Source organism: Aphelocoma coerulescens, chromosome 6 (assembly GCF_041296385.1).
Source record: "Aphelocoma coerulescens isolate FSJ_1873_10779 chromosome 6, UR_Acoe_1.0, whole genome shotgun sequence".
In the NCBI taxonomy this organism is placed as follows: Eukaryota; Metazoa; Chordata; class Aves; order Passeriformes; family Corvidae; genus Aphelocoma; species Aphelocoma coerulescens.
Window position 1 is genome coordinate 20,765,431 of NC_091020.1, and position 20,557 is coordinate 20,785,987.

A 20,557-nucleotide genomic window follows, 5' to 3' on the forward strand; every position below is an offset into this window, starting at 1 on the left:
CCCGCGCCCCGTTGCCCCGCGCCGCCCGCCCGCGGCGGAGGGAGGGACGGAGGGAGGAAGGGAGCCCTCGGTGCGGCCCTGCTCCGCCTCTGCCCCGCTTTCCGGGAGCGCTCCCCACAGCAGCGCCGGGGCCGGGAGCAGGGCCGGGCGTTCGAGGCGGCCCTCGCGCCGCCGCGGCCATGGAGCCCAACCAGCTGCGCCTCTCCGCGGCCGTGAGTGGGGCCGGGAGGGAGGGACGGAGGGAGCCCGGCAGAGACGGGCGGGGACAGGCCCGGCGGAGGCCGCGGCCTCCATGGCGGCGGGACCGCGGCGGGCGGAGGGGCCCGGCCGTGCCCGCGCTGGGAAGGGCCGAGCCGCCCTCCCCGGGCGACGGGCGGGCAGCCGGGGGTCGTGCCTGTGCCCCGCTCCGGCGACGGAGGACGGGTCAGGCGGGCAGGGACAGCGCTGGGCCACTTGGTGGAAAGCAAGTGAGAAAGAATGGCTTCAGAAGCTGCGTGCGACACACACCGGCCGGTGTTCGGTTTCTCCGTGGAGCTCCCCAGTACTCTAATCCTCGATGTCATGGTCTGCTGTGACCTACCTTTTACTCCTACTTTTTCTCTCATAGCTATAATAAAGGGGCAGTATCTTGTGAGTGCGTTTTCCCATTGTTAGGGTAGTTCACTGTACAGTCTATGCAGGCACTCCTTGTAATTGTTTTTACAAGGAAGAATAGGTTTGAAGCTAGTTGTACTTGTTTTCAGGTTTTTTCCCCCAGGTGGGAGTGGCAAAGCTTCATAGACAGCATCAAGGTGAGAGGAGGATGTTGCAGTGAAGCATTCTGACTTTCCACACAGCATCCTTTTATCCATCCAGGATGGCTCCTCAAGCCCTGTTATAGATCCTGTGCTTCCTTCAGACCCTCCCCAAATAGTTAGTGCTAAAAACGAGCACTGGGGCCTGTTCTGGGCCACATCTGGGCTGTGAGCAGACACGACCACAGACCTGCGTGCTGGGCAGATAAAGGGAAGGATGGGAATGATGATTATGAGGGCAGTGGCAAGACTAGGCCCGAAGTCAGGAGCCACACGTTGGAAATATTTTATGGGACAATTTTGCCCTTTTTTCTTCTTTTTGACTGTCATCTTGTGTTCAGCCACATGTTGTGGTCAGGAGTCAACATGAACTGTGATGTGTCCATTTCACCAGTGTGTGTTTACTCCATTGGCGAGGCTTAAAGGAGGTGCCTTCTCTGGATGCAAATAAGTGCTGTCAATGCAGTGCTGGGCAGTTTGTAGTGCTCTGTATTGACATCAAGAGTTGTTATGTCAGTCTGAGGTCAGTTACGTACAACGTTCATACATTTACTGTGTTTTGTGTGGGTTTTAGGAGCCCAGAGTTAAGCGGACTTTGTTCTGTCTCCAGTTGTTTCATTATTAAATAATCCAAGATGTTTGGATTACTTAAGTGTGACCTAAATGTACCCCAAAACATATTTGCACTTGTTTTAATTTCATGGTTTCAGTTTGTTTTCTTCTTTGGGAATAAACAAATCAAAGTTGGTGCAACAGCAAAATACACTGTACCATTTAAGTTACATAGTTTTCAGGTTCATGTTTTGATAAAATATTTGGTATTTTTATTAATAATTTACTAGAAGCATTCTGAATCTGACAAATTACATCAAAGCAAAGTTTATATTTAAGGGTTTATTAAATAGTGAAAGCAGTTATTTTAAATTTTGTTGATGGTTATGCATGTCCATGTCTAAATCTTATAGGTTGGGCACAAAGCTTTGATATCTGCTCCTCTTTTGCTACAGTTAAATATTAAACACATTTTCCTTATTTGGGAATGTTGTCTGGCTTTTTTTTGTGTGTGCAGAAGGGAAGAAATCTGCCATGAAATTTTATGGTATTAGGTAGATATCTGTTCACATTGTCCTTCCAAAATGGCAAGATTCATTTACGGATGAGATTCTTTGATGGAGTTCTTGAAATGAACTAGGTATGTTTTACCAAAAGTCAGGTCATCATCCTAAGGTGCTATCATCCTAAGGTGTTGGGTTAGAAATCATTTAGTCCCAGTCTCTCCAGTGTGGTCCAGCACTGCTGGAGCTGCTGATGTCAAACCCAGCACCAGTGCAGCACCTATCCATCCTGCTGTTGCCTTCAATGGAGGAGTGATCTAGAAGTGTCAGGACATCAGACATGGGTTTATTCTTTTTCACTCTGAATTTATCTCTGAGGTATTGTAGTGATTCAGAGGAATGTCTGAAGCTGTGAAGAGCTTTCCTGTTGGAAGAGCAGCCTAGTCCTTAGCCATACCTGCCTTATATTCCCAGTCAGCTTTACAAAAGGCAATCATCAACTTCTGAGAGCCCTGCAGTATGACTCTGTTGGAGCAGCTTTTCTTGCATCTTTTTTTCTTTTTATTTGAATCATTCCCAGAATCACTTGAGAGCTGATTACTGAGGATGTCTACTTCTTTCCTGGGGTACATCATCCAAGGGCAACTGCTTTGTGAAAATCTCCTTTCATTTGAGCTTTCCTCTTCTTGCCTGTTTCAGTACTTCATCTGTCTAATGCTTTCATGCTCATGGTGTTGGCTGGGACTTTCTTCCCTTTTGAGTGTGAAGGAAGGTCTTGATGTTCATTTGGGAAGCATTGCTAATGCCATTTAAAACATGCCCAGATTAGCATGATATTTTTTAAATTTATAGGCCAAGTATAAATATATTTGATGCATACTCATAGAGTGCTCAGACTTTTCTAAAGACCACATAAGCTTCATTAACAAAAGTAGTGACATGCTGGCTACTAGAACCAGCTAGCTATGAGACTACATCATTGCTGCTTTTTTGCTAGTGCACGAGGACCATTTATAGCAGACATCTGCTGCACTTGTTTGTTTGGTTTGGGGTTTTGTTTTGCTTTGGGGGGTTGTTTAGGTTTTTTGTTTGTTTCTGTTTTGTTTAGTAATGGACAATTTTTATGTCTCCTGGGGAATAGAAGACAGTTCAGAAAAAGGTTCTGATTTGCTTTTGCTCTAATATAAATGTATAGGAGAGTTATGTGTTTTTCAGAAGCATCCAGAAGAGTGGGAGGAACATTACAATATTTTTATTATTATTATTATTAATAATAATAATATTTTTAAATAATAATAACAATAAATTTTTAAAAAAATCTTAAAAGCAGTCCTTTACTGTCAGTTTGAGAAGATAGTGTTTTACATACTGTGCACGATACAGACCAGTTGTTGGTGTCAGTAGAGGATACAGCTGACTCTTCAGCATGGCATTTCTGCAAGGCATTTGCATCAAGAGAAGGCACCTCATCAAAATCATCCTGAGAAGTTGTGTCTTTTTTTCAGGTTTTGTTTTTCTCAGCTTTTTGGCTGAGGAGGAATATGATTGTAGGTAGTGTAAGAATCAGCTGAATCAAACGTGCTTGTTTTCTAACCCATTGTCTTTTCTTACCCCCAGTCTCACTTACCAAGATACTTAGGTAGTGTGTGTTGAACCTTTCCACATGTAGATAAATGAATAACCATCCCTCTTGTTTTTACCTCAGTTGTGTAAAAGCTTGTTTGGAGTCGGTGCTGGTTTATGCAGTTCCCAGCTCTGGCTGCTCTCTCCTTGTGCTGCCCCTTCAGCTGGCTGGTGAAGGTTGTGGGGACTCAGGATGAGCTGTAAGGAAACTTACCTGGGTTAAAAGAATCTTTTTTTGCATAGGTTCCTTTGTAACTTGGGTGAGTTGTTTGATCTGGTTCATGTGTACTTTCACAACTGTAACTGAGCACTTGGAAGGAAGGTACCAGAGTAGGAGTGAGGGAGAGGAGATGGGATGTACTTAAGCCATTGCTTCTTCTGAAGGAATTGAACATGGAACTGTGCCTTGAAAAATGGAGGTGATAGATCTGGGCATCAGTCAGTGCTTGGTCATTTAAAAGCATTATAATATGGATATTTTGGTTTTCTTATATGCGTTAATTTGACATTGTAGTCCCAAAGTGTGTGGAAAAGGTTTCATTTTCTGGTAAGAATGTTGTGCTGATGAGGTGATACATTTCTGCAAGCATATTGTTATTTTATATTTTAGTTATTGTTTCAATCAGATTTCCAGCTACCAGTGTAAGATCTAATGATCTAAAATGCTGTATCACAGCCCAAGAAACTTCTATTTCCATTTTCCTTCATTTATAATGTGGGAATATAACTTGCTGTCCTCCAGTCCCCTTAAAGACTAGCTCCTTGGGAAAATATTCACCTTTCTCTTATGTAAGGAACATTTTTTGGAAAACAAAAACTCAAGGTATTTATCATACTTGTAGTTTTCTGCATCTATGTGAAGATTAAATACGAGGACATATGCATATAAATTATTTATAAGGTGATCTATTTTATTAAGTGATCTTTCTTTGCCCTGTATTATATGGAATATTCCACAGACAAAATTCCATTGTCTGTGGAATTTTGTTTGCCTTAGACATGTGAGACTTTGCGCTTGTTGGCTTGCTCTCTGTCTTTCTCTCTTTTATTTCTGTATGATGGACAGTACTGATTTGTAATTATGCCATATCCATATTACATTAGCACATATATTGACTGGTCTATTATTTTCAGGCACATGGCCATGGAGGCTATGATTCTGATTTTAGTGATGAGGAGAGTGGAGAGAAGTCTCTGCAAAAGACTAAAAGGTAATGTAGTACAGAATTAACACTTTGCATTATGTATTTTGTACAAATGGCCTCTTAGTGTGCATAGAAGATGATGCTGTTGTATGTAAGGTCTGGTGTTGAAACGGTTTTTAAAAAATCAATCTCTTTGATTTCTGCATCTCCTCACCTCCAGCTTGCCAAAGCTTGTAATCTCCTAGGAGCAGCTGATTAAGATCTGTTCTGCCATCTCCATCTGGTGTATATTTGCCCCTCAATTCTTGGAGCAGAGTGTTTTGTTTTTCTAAGCATTAGTATCCACTGCTGGGTTTTGGCAGTGCTGTTCACACCCCTGTGATCCATCAGGACAAATGGAACTGCTAGGAGAGCAAGGCAAAACAGGCCAAGTGGTAGCAGGCTTTGTAGATATAAAACACATAGAGATATAAAGTGGAGAACTGATGCTACTTCTTTAATTTGTGGTGAGACCTGGGAATTGCTAAATTGTGTTGTGATGAATCCTTGAAATGTACCTGCACATCTCTTATTTGAGATGACCTTGGCCAATACTTGCAGTGGTTTGCACAGTTAGTGACCTGGAATTTTGTAGTCTGATCTTACTGTATTGTAAAGATGTGTATTTATTTATGTATTTATTTTGCTTTTCTATTTTAATTCCTTGACACTTTCTGCACCATACTTAACATTTGGCCTACATTTTGCATATACTTTCCTTACTTTTTCCTGTTTCTCCCTTGCTCTTTTATTGGACTTTATTTAAGAGGACTTTCTAGAAACTTTCTTAGGACTCTTGCATATTTTTCCTTTGTAGAAGAATTGAAAGAATGAGTTTTGTAGTGTCTGATTGCATTCTGGGGAAAAAAAAAATCATGTTTTAATCTTTGGAATAGTAGCCATTGTGCCATTTCATATATTTTATAGATATAGCTGTTCTCCATTAAAATAGTGACTGGTTTTGTTCAGATTTCAATTTCTTTAAATGCCATTGCACATTCTACCATTCCACTTTCTAGGTGGAATATTAACTAACCATCAGGAGCCTTTCAAAAATACCGTCATTATCCTTGTTCTGGCACACTACTGCTGATTCCCAGTAGGGCTCTTATGTGGGTTCCTTTTCTTGTTCTATCATGGTATTTATTTTCACTGTAGGGAAAATAGCTGTCTTAAATTCTCTCCAAATTGCTGTTGTATAGAGCCTCCTTATGGGAATTTTGTGCTTTTGAGTAAATTATACCCTAAGTGTCCAGAGTCCTATATTCCATAGCTAGAAACAAATTCCCTGGCTTGCTTTCTTCAGGTTTCTGATTTCCATTCTTTCTGCCTGCTGATAGTTAAGGAAAAATCTCTTCTTCACATAAGTTCATGAATGAAATCTACTAAATTTAGTAAAAACTAAATTTACTAGCTAAAATGTATATATTTTTATTTTTATTATTGTTGAACTCTAAAAGTAATTTTAGCTGCCTACTGACAAGTACAGTTCACAACATGGTAATTGACTTTTAAATTTGTGATTCTTGTGATTGCACTACAAGAGGCAGAACTGTTTAATGAGGTGTTGAGACATTGGCATGAAAGGGTGGAATACGGTTACTGCCAATCACTCATTCAGTGACTGCACTGTCCTTCCTGTTCCTACTTTGCTGTGTAGCTGAGATTTGTAAAGGACTTTTAATGTCAGAGTGAAACTGAGGAATCTTCCAGGTTTTTTCATTGCGATTCTATAGTGATAATATTAATAAAAACAAATATTAAAAATTGCTGGTTTAAGCAATTGCCTCTAAATGCCTACTGGAAGCAAATGCATTTCTGATTTGTTTCTGCTAATGAGGTGAAGTCCAAGCTGACTTTGGTTCTGAAGTTTCATTTTATTCTTGTAGAAAATAGCAATATAACAGTTTCTGTTACTCAAGATAGTGCAAAGTTTGGCATATGAAAATTTTATTGCTTATAAAAAGTGTTTGACTAACTTTTCTTCCTTTTTCCCACCTACTTTTAGAATAGAGGAGGATACCCTTCTGATAAAGCCATTCCAGAAAGCAAAACAAGGCAGTGTGGTCCACAGACAATTTGCAGCTGAAGAATGTGATAGGTATCTTTTACATATTGCTTTTGTGAAACATTTTCCCCCTAATGGAAAGATAGTTTTCACTGAAACATGTTTGTTATTAACAGGGAAGAAGCAAGAAAAAGAAGATTTCACTTGATATCAATGGATGCTGTATCCTTCTGTTTCATTTTTCAAGTTTGAAGATGGAGCACAGGTTATCCATTATGGTAAAATACTGGGATTTCTCAATTATCACATCAGGTGACAGTGGCGCACCAGATACTGAGTGATTCTTCAGAGGAGCTTCTTTTTGCTGTTGAGATAAAAGTTAATTGAAAACCTTTCTAAGAATCCATATAAAGTTTTTATTTGTGAAGACACTTTCTGAATAAGTTATTACACATTCAGCTCAAATTATGGTACAAAATGTGTTTCAAATTATGTTTCTGAGGCCAAAATGTTCAAAGAAGCATTTAATATTTTTCCATTATTTTCATTTCCAAACCAAATCATACAACTTTTATTTGTATGTTGCTGGTAAAAATGTAATAAATTATTCCATTTTAGTAGCCAGACTGTTTTTATAATAGAAGAGCACAAACCTGTTTTAAACCAAAACTGCAGTACAGAGAAGCTGTTGTTTAAATCACAGCTGAAAAAATGAACCAAGTTTCTGTGTATATGCATACAGAGCATCTTTGATAAAGAAAGACAGTTTTATAAATGATGAATGAGGTTTTAAAGATGAAATTGCCTTGAATTCCTGTATTTGGAAATTAGCTTCTATGAGAGGTTATTAAGTAAAAGTTGCTATTTGGGTTGCATTAATTCCACTCCTTTTTTTTTGAAATTATTGAACTGTTTGTGAGAAGAAAAGTCTTTCTCTTAATAAAAACATTTAGGTTGGAGTTTTTTTAGTTTTAAGCTATGGTAAAAGGAAATAAGTTCTGAAACAATCCTTAATTGCTTTATTCAGTATGAAAGACATAAAAAGTTTGTGCATGACTACATTTTATACTATGGCGGCAAAATAGAGGATTTCCGACGATCTGGGTGAGAACCATTAGCAAACTTTCCCCTCTTGACCCCAAAGCTCTCCTATTATGTAAAGGTGATAAGTATATATTATAGCTTTGGGGGCAGAGATGATGTAGCTGTGTATCAAATTACTAATTGTTTTGGTCACAAATGGTAGCTACACTAATTGGAAATACCCAAACACAAAATTGCCTTGTTTCATTTTGTTTCCATATTTTTAGAGAAGAGCTTACCATGAGCTGAATTATTCTTGTTTTGTTATGTAAAAGGAAAGATGACAGGTGATCATTAATGGAGGGTACATTGAGAAATATCTGTCAGTACCTTCAAAATAACAGTCTGAAATACCTCTGAAATGTGCAGAATTGCCATCCATTGTCCAGAATAATGATAACTTCTTTAGAGCTATCTATAACTGCCTTTTAACATGACTGTCTTCAACAAAGAGTATAAAAAGTGTTTTCAGACAGGGTCAAGTCATCCACAATTTCAGTGGCTGTTTTCCACCATGAGTTTTTTTATTTGTGAACAGGTATGCCAAGGAATACGTTTTTGATAGTTTTATTTCATAGCTATGTATTCCTTTATGCTGTGAGGTAGAGATCAGAACTGTAAAATATTGATGCTTACCAAATGATTATTTGATGGATTTTTATTTTAATGTTACATTGTACTTAAAAAAGGTGTGTCCTTTTATAGAGCAAATGACAAGACGGATCTTGATGTTATTAGAGAAAACCATAGATTCCTGTGGAATGAAGAAGATGAAGCAGACATGAATTGGTACCTGAAACTATTATAGGATATGTTATTTTTAGATCACTTGTACTAAATTTGTTATTTCCCCTACTAATTAAGAATTACTGTGCATACTTAGTGATCATTCTTTGATCTTTGATGCATTAGAAAATGAAAGACCATTAGAAGATCTTTCATATTGTAGTATTGCTCAAATGCCAACATGAATTCATGACAGAAAGAACTAATAAATAATAGTGATTCTCTGAGATCCAGATGACTGTTCAAAAACTCTGAAGAAAGCAGAGTTTGAAAAAATACTGTTTAGTATGTACTGTGGATTTATTTTATTTTTCCAGTTTTATGGAAATTACTCCTTAATTTAATGAGCGTGTATCTGTTGTATTTCTAGGTCTACAACTTATGTTCTTTTGATGAAACAACTTGTCTTTGTCTTGCTAATGTCATTACAATATAAAGTGAAATGTGTTGTCTTCTACATTTAATAAAAAATAACACTTTTTTGTTTTAGGGAGAAGAGGCTTGCAAAGAAATATTATGATAAATTGTACAAAGAATACTGTATAGCAGATCTCAGCAGATACAAAGAGAATAAGGTATCTTTCATTAGTGTAAATAATCTTGGTTTTTGAAGTATACCCTTTTTAAAAATTGCCTTGTGATTGTGGATATGTTGTAAAACCAGAATGTTAGTACCCCTCCCATAGAAAGGGAGTTGTGAGAATTTGTCAAGTCACTTAATAAGCAGCAGCAGTTTGAATCCAAGCATTGTTAGTGCCTCAAAAATGTGCTTCTGTGGGAATAAGAACATTTCTGTCAGATGATGTTTTATGAAGAGGTACATTGTGTGTGAAAGGCAGAAAATGCAAAGGGGTTAAAGAAAGAAGGCTAGAGAGGTTGCTCGGAGAGGCGCAGTAGATGAAGCTTAAAAACCCATGGAATGTTACTGCTAAAAAAAAAGTCTAAAAGAGTTTTGTACTTGAATGCTGGCAGAAACAATTTTGGAAAAGTCTATTCTAAAACAGCATCTTTTGCTAGTTGTTCTTCGCTGTTTGTGGAAACAGGATTTGTATGTGCCTTGTAAATAAATAGAATTTCTTAAGAGAAACAGCGCAATTCCAGCACCAGGTTTTCTTCTTAAACGGAGCAGCCTTATTTTTTTCTGAGTTTTTGGCTGACTAACTTCTTAGTGAAAGAGTATACACTAATTTTCTATTGTGATTTTCCAAAGACTGGTGCTGAACTCAGATGCATCTTGGTGTTTTTAGCACACAGTAACCCAGCCTATATAGTTCTTTTAGACTATTTATGGTATTGAAAATTACATTCGCTGGTAAATATTTGCAAGGACTGGGCTTAGCTCTATTAGGAAGAAAAGATGGCAGTCATCTAAAGACAATTGGGACAGTAAAATGCAAAAATTTAATTAAAATTAACAAAAACTAAAATGCTGAAGATGCCTTCCCTCCTTTTTTTGAGTAAATTTGATTTTATTTTTCTATAGCTATTTCATATCCCCCCAGCTGATTTCCCTTGAGCATGCTTACAGATTTTGTTTCTCTCACTACTGTGCCAAGTTTCCATATGTTTGCTGTCTTTTGTGGGAAACTGTTTTGCCCCAGATTCTTTCTTTTTTTTTCTTTTTGTGTTGTGTTGTGCGAACAGTATTTCCCTGTCAGACTTCAAGTGTGTCTGTCCTAACTTTCAGGTCACTCTCAGTTCCCATTTATGCTCCTAAGTCATTACCTATATTTTTGGAATTGCCATGTCAGCATAACTGCTGTGTCATGCAATTTTTAAAATATTTATGCTTTCTTTCCTCAAATACGTTCTGATCATATGAAAGTCCTTTCTTAGATATTCTTAGAAAAACAAAAAAAAAAAAAAGAGATTTTTCTCAATGACTGATTTATCCATGCCTATGTTTGGTACAGAAGGATTTCAAAGCAGGCTTTTTTCTTCAAAGTCTTAAATAAGCTGCTCATCCCGTTCGTACTGATGGAATACAGTCTCTGCTTTCAGATTTTTCCTGCCTTAATTTTTTTCTGAATTTCCAGAAAGTGGAAGTTGGATATCTTTAGCCCCCCTGCCTTCTGTTTTGCAGTGCTGGTGCTATGAGAGGGGCAGGGTAGATAATAAGCTTCTCAGCTAGTCAGCCTTTTGCATGATAGTTGTTGATGCTTTACATGTTGATGCTTCATCTTGATATAAGAAAGAAATTTTTTATAGTGAGAACATTCAGTTGCTGGAACAACCTTCCCAGTGGCACAGTGGAATCCCCATTGCTGGAGGTTTTTCAGATGCAGTTGCCCAGGGTGATAGGATAATCTCATCTGGGCTGCCTTCCCCATGGAAGGTTGAACCTGGTAGTCTGTTGAGGTGCCTTCCAACCTGGGCTGTCTTTGATTCTTTCATTCTCTAGTGTGCTAGTTGCTGTCAAAGCGAAGTTGGAGGTCAGTTTTCTGGGATGTTTTAAATATATATATTGCACAGATTGAGACTTGCACGTATGTGCTCATCTGTCTTTTCACAGCTGTAATTGTTCCGCTCCTAGCCAAAATCTTCTAGTCAGGTAATTTTTCTAAAGATCTCTGCATAGAGATTGTAGCTCAGATCTCTTTAGGAACTTTTCTTCTGAAGTAAACCACTGTTTTGTGAAGGACTGGATAAATGGTAAGGGGCAGTTTCATGGGAGAGTCTCCTTTGAGAATCCAAAAAATAAGCAGAACCACCTTCTCAAAGACCAAAGCTCAGAAGAAAACAGTAAAAAGCCCCAAGACAAACAAACCTGAAAGGCCACAGCCACATTCCAGTTGCTGGTCCAGACTGTTTTACTCACTCACACACATGGCTGTGCACACACACACACACACACACACACACACACACACACACACTCCCCTGCTCTCATCACTAGAGATTCACAGGTGCTCTCACATCCAGAGCTGGAGACCTACTCATCCTCCTTGCTCCATGGCCACTTCACCTACCACCAGTCTGGCTTGGTCTTCACTGGTGTTTCCTTTAATCAAAAATGCCAGTGTGAACCTCTGGTGTGACACTACAAAGAGACGGTGGAAGAGTGTTCTGACAGCTCTTGCTTGTGATGGGTCTGTTATTCCTTACATTTTCCCTAGAGAAGAATTTTCTAGGTCAAGGTTCTCTTTAAACCTTCAGTGCATCTTGTCTGCAAACTTTGAGGCTGATAAATGACTGTATTGTCAGATAGTTCAGTTCTACTGTCAGCTTTGCAGTGCAGCACAGAAGGGTGTTCTGCATTTAAGTTTTATTTGGTATGCACTAGATTGGAAATGTTCCCTTTGTTGTCTTATTTTCCTAGAGAAATTCTTGTTTGCTGTCTCTGTACTTTGTTTTGTAGCTTAACAGATTGGAAGTGTCTCCTATTTGCTAAGAAATGAAATCTGTTTGACACCTGGTCAATAAATAAAATAAATTCTATTATTTCGTTTTTATTTCCAGATTTCTAGGCCAACTTGTCTTGGAAATGTTAATATGTTTGCTTTTGTAATTGTTTTTCAGCATGGAGGACTTTCTGTAAAAATAAAAATATTCAAAGTATTTTTATAAATAAAATACCACTCTGGTGAGCTGAGGCAAAGAGACATTTTTAATTAAAAGAGAAAAAATTAAATTTTCTTGACCAGAATTAAATGCATGAACCATGTGCAGGACATCAATCAACTGAAATTACTCTTTACATTGCTTAATATATTGACTATTCACAAGTCAATTTTGGTTCTTAACAGTTTGGATTTAGATGGCGACACGAGAAAGAAGTAATTTCAGGAAAAGGTAATGCTGTCTTTCATTTTATATTACATTTCTACCTGATGCTTCTCTTGCTGCTTTTTGAAATAATTTTGTGTGATAATATTTGACAGTACTGGTAAGTTTATCAGGTAAGTTTATAATGTACAATAAATTGACTTGTCTTCCAGCTTTGCTGTTTTATGCCACATAGGTTTAGATTGCACACTTATCTGCACATATTAAAATTAAAGGAGCATATAGTTTATTTTCACAAGGTCAGTTTTGTAATGAACACCACCATAATGCATTTGGTGTAGATGTAGAATTTAATGAATGGGCTTTTTAGATGCTTTTTCTCCAGTAGTTTTGCTACCTCATTAGCCTTTGATACCTGTAATTGAAATCTCTTAGTAGTCCTCCTCAGGAAATAATTCATTGATTAACAGTTTCTACAGTGCTGTTGTGCAAAATGTTAACTTTTAAATTAAGTTTCTTGTGTGGTACCTATTTTAGGCTAAATTGGTTTTGAAAGCTTCAGTAGGAATGGTTATCATGTCTCCCAATCCTGTCTCTAAATCAGTAGCTTAATTCTGGGTGTGAGGTCTTACCAGTGTGTTACTGGGACTTTGCACAGTGGTCCTTGTTCCATGGCTGAGGTGCTTGAGCTTCTTCAACTTGCTGAAAAAGCAAGAAAAGGAGGTGAATGAGGTATTGTTGTCCTGGGGGTGGATCCCCATACACGTGTGGTTTTCAGAAGTCATGGGCACACGCCAGGAAATTGCATGGAGTTGTACTGTTGATCAGTATCACTTGGTTACAGTTTAATAAACAGCTGTGTTCTGTAAACACCTCTATTGTAATATATTTCAAAAAGTTAGAAATGCATTTATGATCTTTAAAAAAATTAAGTATTTCACAGCAGAAAGTGTGAACATTAATGGTGGGGTTTTTTAAACTGTAAAGATTAAAGCCTCTAAAGGTAGTTGTAGTCATATGTTGCATTCAGCACTACAGATTATATTAATGGATAGTTACATTTGATACAATTACATGCTTTATTGAATACTTTAACAAGATAATTAAAATTAAATGAGAAGTAAATTATTTTTATGTCTTCGTGAGGAAAAAAATTTATAGCTTTGTACTTTTAATATGTGGTATTCCATATTTTAAAATGTGGGAGAAAGTGCAGAATTACATATTTCAAGCTTTTTAATGGAATCCTAGTGAAAAGTGAGCAATTGGAATATAAGAGTGGATAAATCCTCTCTTTCACCACTGGGGGGTGCGAGAACCCAACCCTCTCGGGGGTGTCGGACGCACTCTCCGAGTGTGGTTCCAAACAATCCTTTAAAAAAAGCCGTGGGTCTTTTATGCTATTTTAAAATATAAATCAGCCATATAAATTGCTTTAATTAAATGTAATAATACATCGATTCCTACCTGTCTGATAATTAGCATTAGCATTGTATGTACTTATTGTATGTGCTGATGTAGCTGTGTCCATATAGTGGCAGTGAGAACCACTGCCAGTGCGCTGTACCAAGGTTTGGGGGTGGTAACAAGGGAACGCAGGAATGGAGTACTCACATTTGATTGCTTTGCATTTGATGGCTGTCTTTACCTGGTCATGAAGTAGAAGAGCTAGGATAAGTGAAAGAAGAGGTGTCACTTGTATTACTAATTGTAAATGCCAAATTATTTCATTGGCTTCTTTTCTTTCCACTCTTTGCCATAAGTGTTTTGAAAGGTCATATAGCAGATTGCTGTGACACAGGGTACTGATAGGCATACCTTACATGTGTATTAATACCTTAATGTGTATTAATTTGAAACCTGCTTTTCAATGAGAGTTTTGGGGGTTTTTTACTTCAAATGTTTGCACTCCAAGTGGTGTTTCATTACAGAACTGAAGTATCTGAGGACACTGCCAATCCATTAGTTAGCCGCTTAGGCAGAATTTTCTGAGGTTAATCATTCACCAACAGTCCTGCTTGTGAGCCTATTAATACACATCCTTTCTGCCTGCTCTGCATACAAATCAGTCTTCTGCAAAGGGAATACATATATCTTTATTACTCCAATATTGGGACTTCAGTGGTGTAAACAAAATTGATTATTTGCAAATTTGTTTTTAAATCAGTGTTGCTTTTCACATAATGAACCAAAGGAAGCTTTTCAAGATGATGTAGCATTTCTGACAAAGTTGGATTTCCTTTTCTTAAAAGGAAGGTATTTATGGATAGTCACTGGAATACAAATTGTATCAGGAACACTAATTATGTAAAAACATGTAGGCATCTTCATAGTGTACAAACGTGATACTTTGAATAGTTTGATGTCATTAAAGATACATGTCTGAATCACAACTTCTGATCCATCATCCTCTGCTAAGTGAGTAATTTAGGGTATATAGGATGTATCCTAGTACACTCATTTTTTCAGAGTTCACTATTAGGCTCATTATTTCATAACGTTCACCTTCATCCATACATTTCAAAACACAGTTATGTTTTTTTCTTTGCAAATAGACAATATTGGACAACTGTGATTGATTGCTTTGTTGTTCCCTGTTATTGTTTCCTTAATCTAGATCTTATTTTTAGATTTGTGGGGTTTTTTTATTTGAAAGAAATGGAGAACAAAAAGCAAAAACTGAGCAGAACTGGAAATAACAACTCCAAATCTATTAATGGTCATCATTGAACCACGGTTTGCTGGTTTTGACTCTTTACAGGTCAGTTTTCCTGTGGAAATAAACACTGTGATGAGGAAGAAGGCCTGAAGAGCTGGGAGGTGAATTTTGGTTATGTTGAACATGGCGAAAAGAGGAATGCACTTGTGAAATTGAGTAAGTCAGCCCTTCAAGGATTTGTACACTTGGGAGAAGACAAGTATCTTGTACTTTGAATGCTATTGAGTGAGACCCAATGATAGTAATATGAATTCATGACAAATGCTGAATAGGAGATCATTTTGTTAATCATAGATCGTAGTATGATGCTCTTGATTTAGGGAGAACAGCTGTTATCATTATATATGACTAAGTTGTTACAGGTTGAGCACTTCATTCTGTATAATTGGCATGTCATAAAATTAGAATAATTGGCTGTAAGCTGTTTCATATAGAAGCATTTCTAGTTTTAATGGACAATACTGCATTGCAAGGAGAATTTCGGCATTGTCATTGCTTGTTCAGTTTCTTGGCTTAGAAGTCCTTAGGGCTTTGGACCAGACAACTTCCTGCATACTTTTAGTTCTATTGATTTTATTTCAAGTATTTGTGTTTTCTTAGAAAAGTTCGATCTTTAAATAATTTTCTTTTCAATTCTTATATCTCGACTGGGATTCTCTAATTCAGTATTGTGTACATTATGATATGTTCATCAGATAATTAAACTCAGTGCTCAGTTTATACAGTTACTTTGTGTAAAATGAGTGAATAGTGGGTTTTTTTTTCCTTTTGTGCACACGACAATCCATGTGGGAACACTTGGTCTCTGACAAAGCTCTAAGAGACTTACAGGTCTTCAGTATAATTGCAGAACAATTTGATCTGTCCACAAGGATCCATAAATGGGATGCCTGGACATGATAAGTGCTGATACTTCTTTAATGAAGAGTGCCAGTGCTAAACTTGTGATCTTTCTTCACATTTAGTATAAAGTCTGGGTTTGTACTGAAGACTTTCATCATGTATTTTTTCAATCCTGGCTGCAATTACATTGTAACTAGTGTTTTGAAGGAAAAGCTACTGATAATGAAAGATCAAGTTCTAACTAGTTTTGTAGTTTTGTTAATTATGTTTATCAAATTCTTGGCTGCAGTGTTCTCTTTTTCTCTTTTTCAGGACTATGTCCAGAATGTTCCCACAAACTAAACTTCCATCACCGGTAATGAAATATTTTGAAAATAATGGGGACTGAATTATTGATAAGTTGAATTATGATGAACAGCACCTTGGGGCAAAACTTCAGTGAGATGATTATGAACTTCATTTATCCACAAATAGCATAAATATTCTGGGGTTCTTATAAAGCCACTGTTAAGAGTTAAGATACCGTGGTAATGACAGCACAGAACCCCTCAGACTGGAAGAATTCCATCCCTACCACCACAGAAGTTTCATTTGCTTAACTTCAGCCTGGTGATTATTTTTCTTATCTTGTGTTTCTATAGCACTTTTCTTTTTAACTGAATCATTTTTTTTCAGTTTAACTACTGGTATGTGTCTGAAAAAATGACAACTGTTTGACTGAATTAAATACTTCAGATTTACTGTTGCAAAGTATATATAATAGAGAAGGTGTACATTCATCTCTTTTAAAGGAGGAAAGAAGTCAAAACACACAAGAAAAGAGGCACAGCTGTACAGAGCTCTAAAGAGCCAAAAAGTAAGAAGACAAAATTATCTCGTTCAGCAAAAAAGAAGTCCAAGAAAAAGACCCATAAAGGTAAATTGAAACTTTAAAACTTCAGTATTAAAATACTCAGATAGGTCAGTTGAACCTTAGTTTTGCTATAGCTACATAGATATATAATTATAATTATGTATAAATATAGATAAATACATTTAGTTATACATACAGTTATGTAACTTCCTGGACTGTAACACAGGTAGTCAGAAACGTAAATTTCTTAGGTAAAATTTCCTAGATGCAGAAAAAAGATAAATTTCTTATATTTAACAGAGAGGGACAGCCTTTTGAAAAGTATGTACTGCAAGGGAAATTTGTCCAAGCACTGGATTTTGCATGCTAGAAAGGGTTGTGAAGTATTTCATTCCGTGAGGCTTTTGGGTTGAAAGCATTTTGGAAATGTTAGATAACCTTTTTACACCACAGATCGTGGGTTGACATAATTAGGCTCAAACTGATGACCTGTGCACTCATGCAAAAAAATCCTTTTATTTCAGTGTTTGCTTGCTCTCTTTGAATATGGTGTGTGCATGTGTTTAGAGTAATATATTGTGATAAAAATATCTTTGTATACAATTTAAGATAACGGATAAAACCAAGAGAAGCTTACTGGTTTTTTTTCTATTTTTCTTTACAGATCAGGTTTCTTCAGACGATTCAGGTAATTCTGATAAAGGTAAAGAATATCCTTTATGTTTTTGTAATAAGTTGTATAATTTCATAGGCAGTTGTCATTGATCTTTGTTTTATTAGCTGTTTTAATATTTTATAAGATAAGAATGCTGTCTGAAACAGAAATATGAAGGTTTGAATGAATTACTTACATATATTAGAGAAAAAGTGTAGGGAATTTCAAGAAGGAAATAGTTGAATCAAAAAATAAAAATGTGGGCAGATAACAGAATGGAAATAATCAAAAGGATGAGAGGTCACACTGTTCCAAAAAAGAGTAGAGGGTGTAAAAATAGGTACGTTGTTAATAATTTCATGCTGTGTAGTCTATACTTTGTAAAGATAGTACTTTTCTGATACAAAAACTGCTACATTTTCCTTCAGGGAATTATACTGATGTGTACTCTGCTCAAAAAAAAAAAATTAAATAAATCCTAGGCTTTAATTAATGTCTTTTCCAGCTACCACCTGTAGTACCTCAGAGACCTACTTGTTGCAGGTGGATGCATTCAGTGATTCCTTGGACATTGGTTGTTTCTGTATCTCAGTGATTGCAGTCCCCAGTTTCTTTTTTGGTGAAACAGGCCCCATGTCCTGGTCATGCCAGTTCTTGCTGCAAACTGTCTAGAAGTGATTGACTGTTTTCACTGATTTCTCTACTCTACTATACATTTTTAAGAATGTTCTCACCCCCTAGGCTTTCCCAGTTATATACAGGAAGACCTGAAGCAGTTTTCTAATGACTTGGACTATGCACAAAGTCTTTGTTTTATCAGGAAACTTACTGGAAGATTGAGAGGGGGTGGTTTCTGAAATGAGTTGTCACCCCTGTGTACTAATATGAAAGAGTTATGCAGCAATCCATATTTTCTTACACTTTCACTGATAAGTCACAATTGATAAGAACTATCATTTAAGTAAGGTAATTGATTACTATCATAAATGGAAAATGAATTGTAATTTTGAGTTTGTGGTTATTTAATTTTAAGAAAAAAAATGCTATGTTGCTGTTGTGTCAAGATCAGTGTTTTGATGATTGTTGTTATTGTTTGACCAAAACATTCGTTCGTGATACCTAAGAATCTTTTTGATGCTACACTGATTAACATAGCAAAACATTTTCATTCTCCCTTTATGCAAAGTTAAGTGTTCTGTTTATTCTCATGGTTGCTATTAAACATTGCTTCTAGCAATATACCATCTAATTAAAAAAAGATAAAATATTTTAAAATTTATTTCATAAGCATTTTAAATTTTTCAGCAGATTCAGATGACAGCAATGCAGAAGATGGTCCTTCAGAGGCTGACTTTTGGAAAGGTCCTCTACGAGAGGCAGATGAAAAATCACGGTTAGTTTGAAATCGTGGACGTGCAGCTTCTGGAACGTACGGTGTCCATTGAGAACTGCAAAGGCAGAGGTGTCCCAAATGTTTCAATTATTCAGACATAAAAGGTTATGTCAAATCTCTTTCTGTGTAGTGAACCTAAAATTGTGTTTTTAAAGAGGAGACATACGCAGCTCTTGAGGAAAACCTTTGTTAAACCACTATCATACCACTGCTGCCTTACCCCCTACTATACCGTTAATAATCTTAGCAGCAGGTCCCAAGAGTCAGCTCACACAGGGAAAGGTGAAGAGTATTGGAATGTAGGGAGTAAGTCAAAACTATCTGTATCTTCTGCAATGCTAATCAGAAGTTTGCTAAAGCTTTTTCATACAAAGATTATCTGCTAGGTACAAATCCAAAGCAGAACTATCTGACTTTTATTTTTTGTTCTTGTTACAGGGAAGAGGAGTTTGATGAGTATTTTCAAGACTTATTTCTCTAAAACTTGCAATTGATGTAGGCTGATTTTCTTCATGAGTTGTCAAGATGGAAGTCTGGAAATCCAGTCATAATTTTCCAGAGACTGCTGTCTGCCAGCATACCTTTTCTACAGTCACTCTTATGGACCATTTGGGTAGATTGTCTTTGTAGAAGGCTTCAAATCTAAAAACTTTGTTTCTTGTAGTAGGCTGCATACTCTTGAAACAAGAGAAGTAATTTTTTCAGTTCTGTGCAAAAGATATATGGCACCCAAACTTAAACAAACAAGAATATAGTTTATTGACATTACAACATGGAAGTTCACTGCTTTTATTTTATCTCAAACTTCAGTTATTGCCACATTTTTGTAAAGGAACATTTTGTAAGATTCTGTGAGTAGTTTAAAGCCATACACTTTAATATATTTATCCTTTAAATTTATTAAAGAAGAATAAATAGCCTTAAATTTATTGGTCATGTTGACTTCAATACTTGGGTATTAGTCGCTGTAAGTATTTTCAAATGCTATTGGAGAAGTTCAAATTTTGTCAAATATGTGTTCTACTTGAATTAAGTAAACCATATCTGAAATGTCTCTCCTACTCCTTTAAAAAGTTCAGTTTACTGTGACTTTCTTTTAAATTTTAGTTGTAATGTGATGTGTCTTGAAATTCCACTTACACAAACTTGGTTGGTTGGTGAAATTTTCAATGTAAAAAATAATGTGTGGCTTTCTACTAGAGATGCACGTGACTTTAATGTTATCTGTGGCTTCTTTCCATTGATTGAATGTTAATCCTTCTTTCACGTGTAATCCTAAATATACAAATAAAACATGTATATTGCTTGAGAAACTTTCTGGATTCATTTTGTTCTTCAAGTTGCCACACATCTTTAAACATTAATTCAGTCATTTCCAAAAAAAATAGTCTGCACATTAATAGGTAGCATGCCTATATTTTTTCTGTCTGGTGAAAATTACTTTGGATACAAAGGTCAGACTTTTTAAATTAAGTTTTCATGTTAATCTGAGGAAAGTTAATGTTGTATAAAATGTATTTTTGATAAGTACTTCTCACTGTAGATATATTTATAGAAAGTATTTCTAGTAAGTATTTGATGTGGACAGTGTAACAGCAAAGATGGTTTTAGCGTACTTATGAACATCTTACACGCACTTATATGAATGTTGAGAACTCTATTTACAAGTATTACTTAACATAATTACATTTTAAACAGTTTGTACTTACATAATAGATGACCGTACAAGGACATATTTAGGGCGTCCTTGAGTAAGAAATAAACGTATCCTTGCATGAAGGCTTCTTTAGGTAAGAAGGTGGATTTAAAGGTTAATTCTCTGTCATCTTGCAAGC

The 20,557-nt window shown here is 36.5% G+C and overlaps 1 protein-coding gene across 11 annotated transcripts; it reads left to right on the forward strand.

Moving 5' to 3' along the window:
* Positions 1 to 89: 89 nt before the first annotated feature.
* LOC138112487 (protein FRA10AC1) lies at positions 90 to 20,035 on the forward strand. 11 transcript variants are annotated; one of them, XM_069019690.1, is made up of 14 exons: positions 90 to 212; positions 4,607 to 4,683; positions 6,665 to 6,757; positions 6,841 to 6,886; positions 7,692 to 7,768; positions 8,453 to 8,536; positions 9,024 to 9,108; positions 12,280 to 12,325; positions 15,021 to 15,134; positions 16,134 to 16,176; positions 16,590 to 16,737; positions 17,339 to 17,377; positions 18,635 to 18,722; positions 19,161 to 20,035. In XM_069019690.1, exons 1-14 carry the CDS (start codon positions 180 to 182, stop codon positions 19,214 to 19,216), a joined length of 1,029 nt encoding a protein of 342 aa, XP_068875791.1. In that variant the 5' UTR covers positions 90 to 179; the 3' UTR covers positions 19,217 to 20,035. The 11 variants fall into 11 exon arrangements, with proteins under 11 accessions (XP_068875791.1, XP_068875792.1, XP_068875783.1 ...); XM_069019691.1 differs by having other exon boundaries at positions 16,613 to 16,737; positions 18,638 to 18,722; XM_069019682.1 differs by lacking the exon at positions 90 to 212 and adding an exon at positions 394 to 564 and having other exon boundaries at positions 18,638 to 18,722.
* Positions 20,036 to 20,557: the final 522 nt, after the last annotated feature.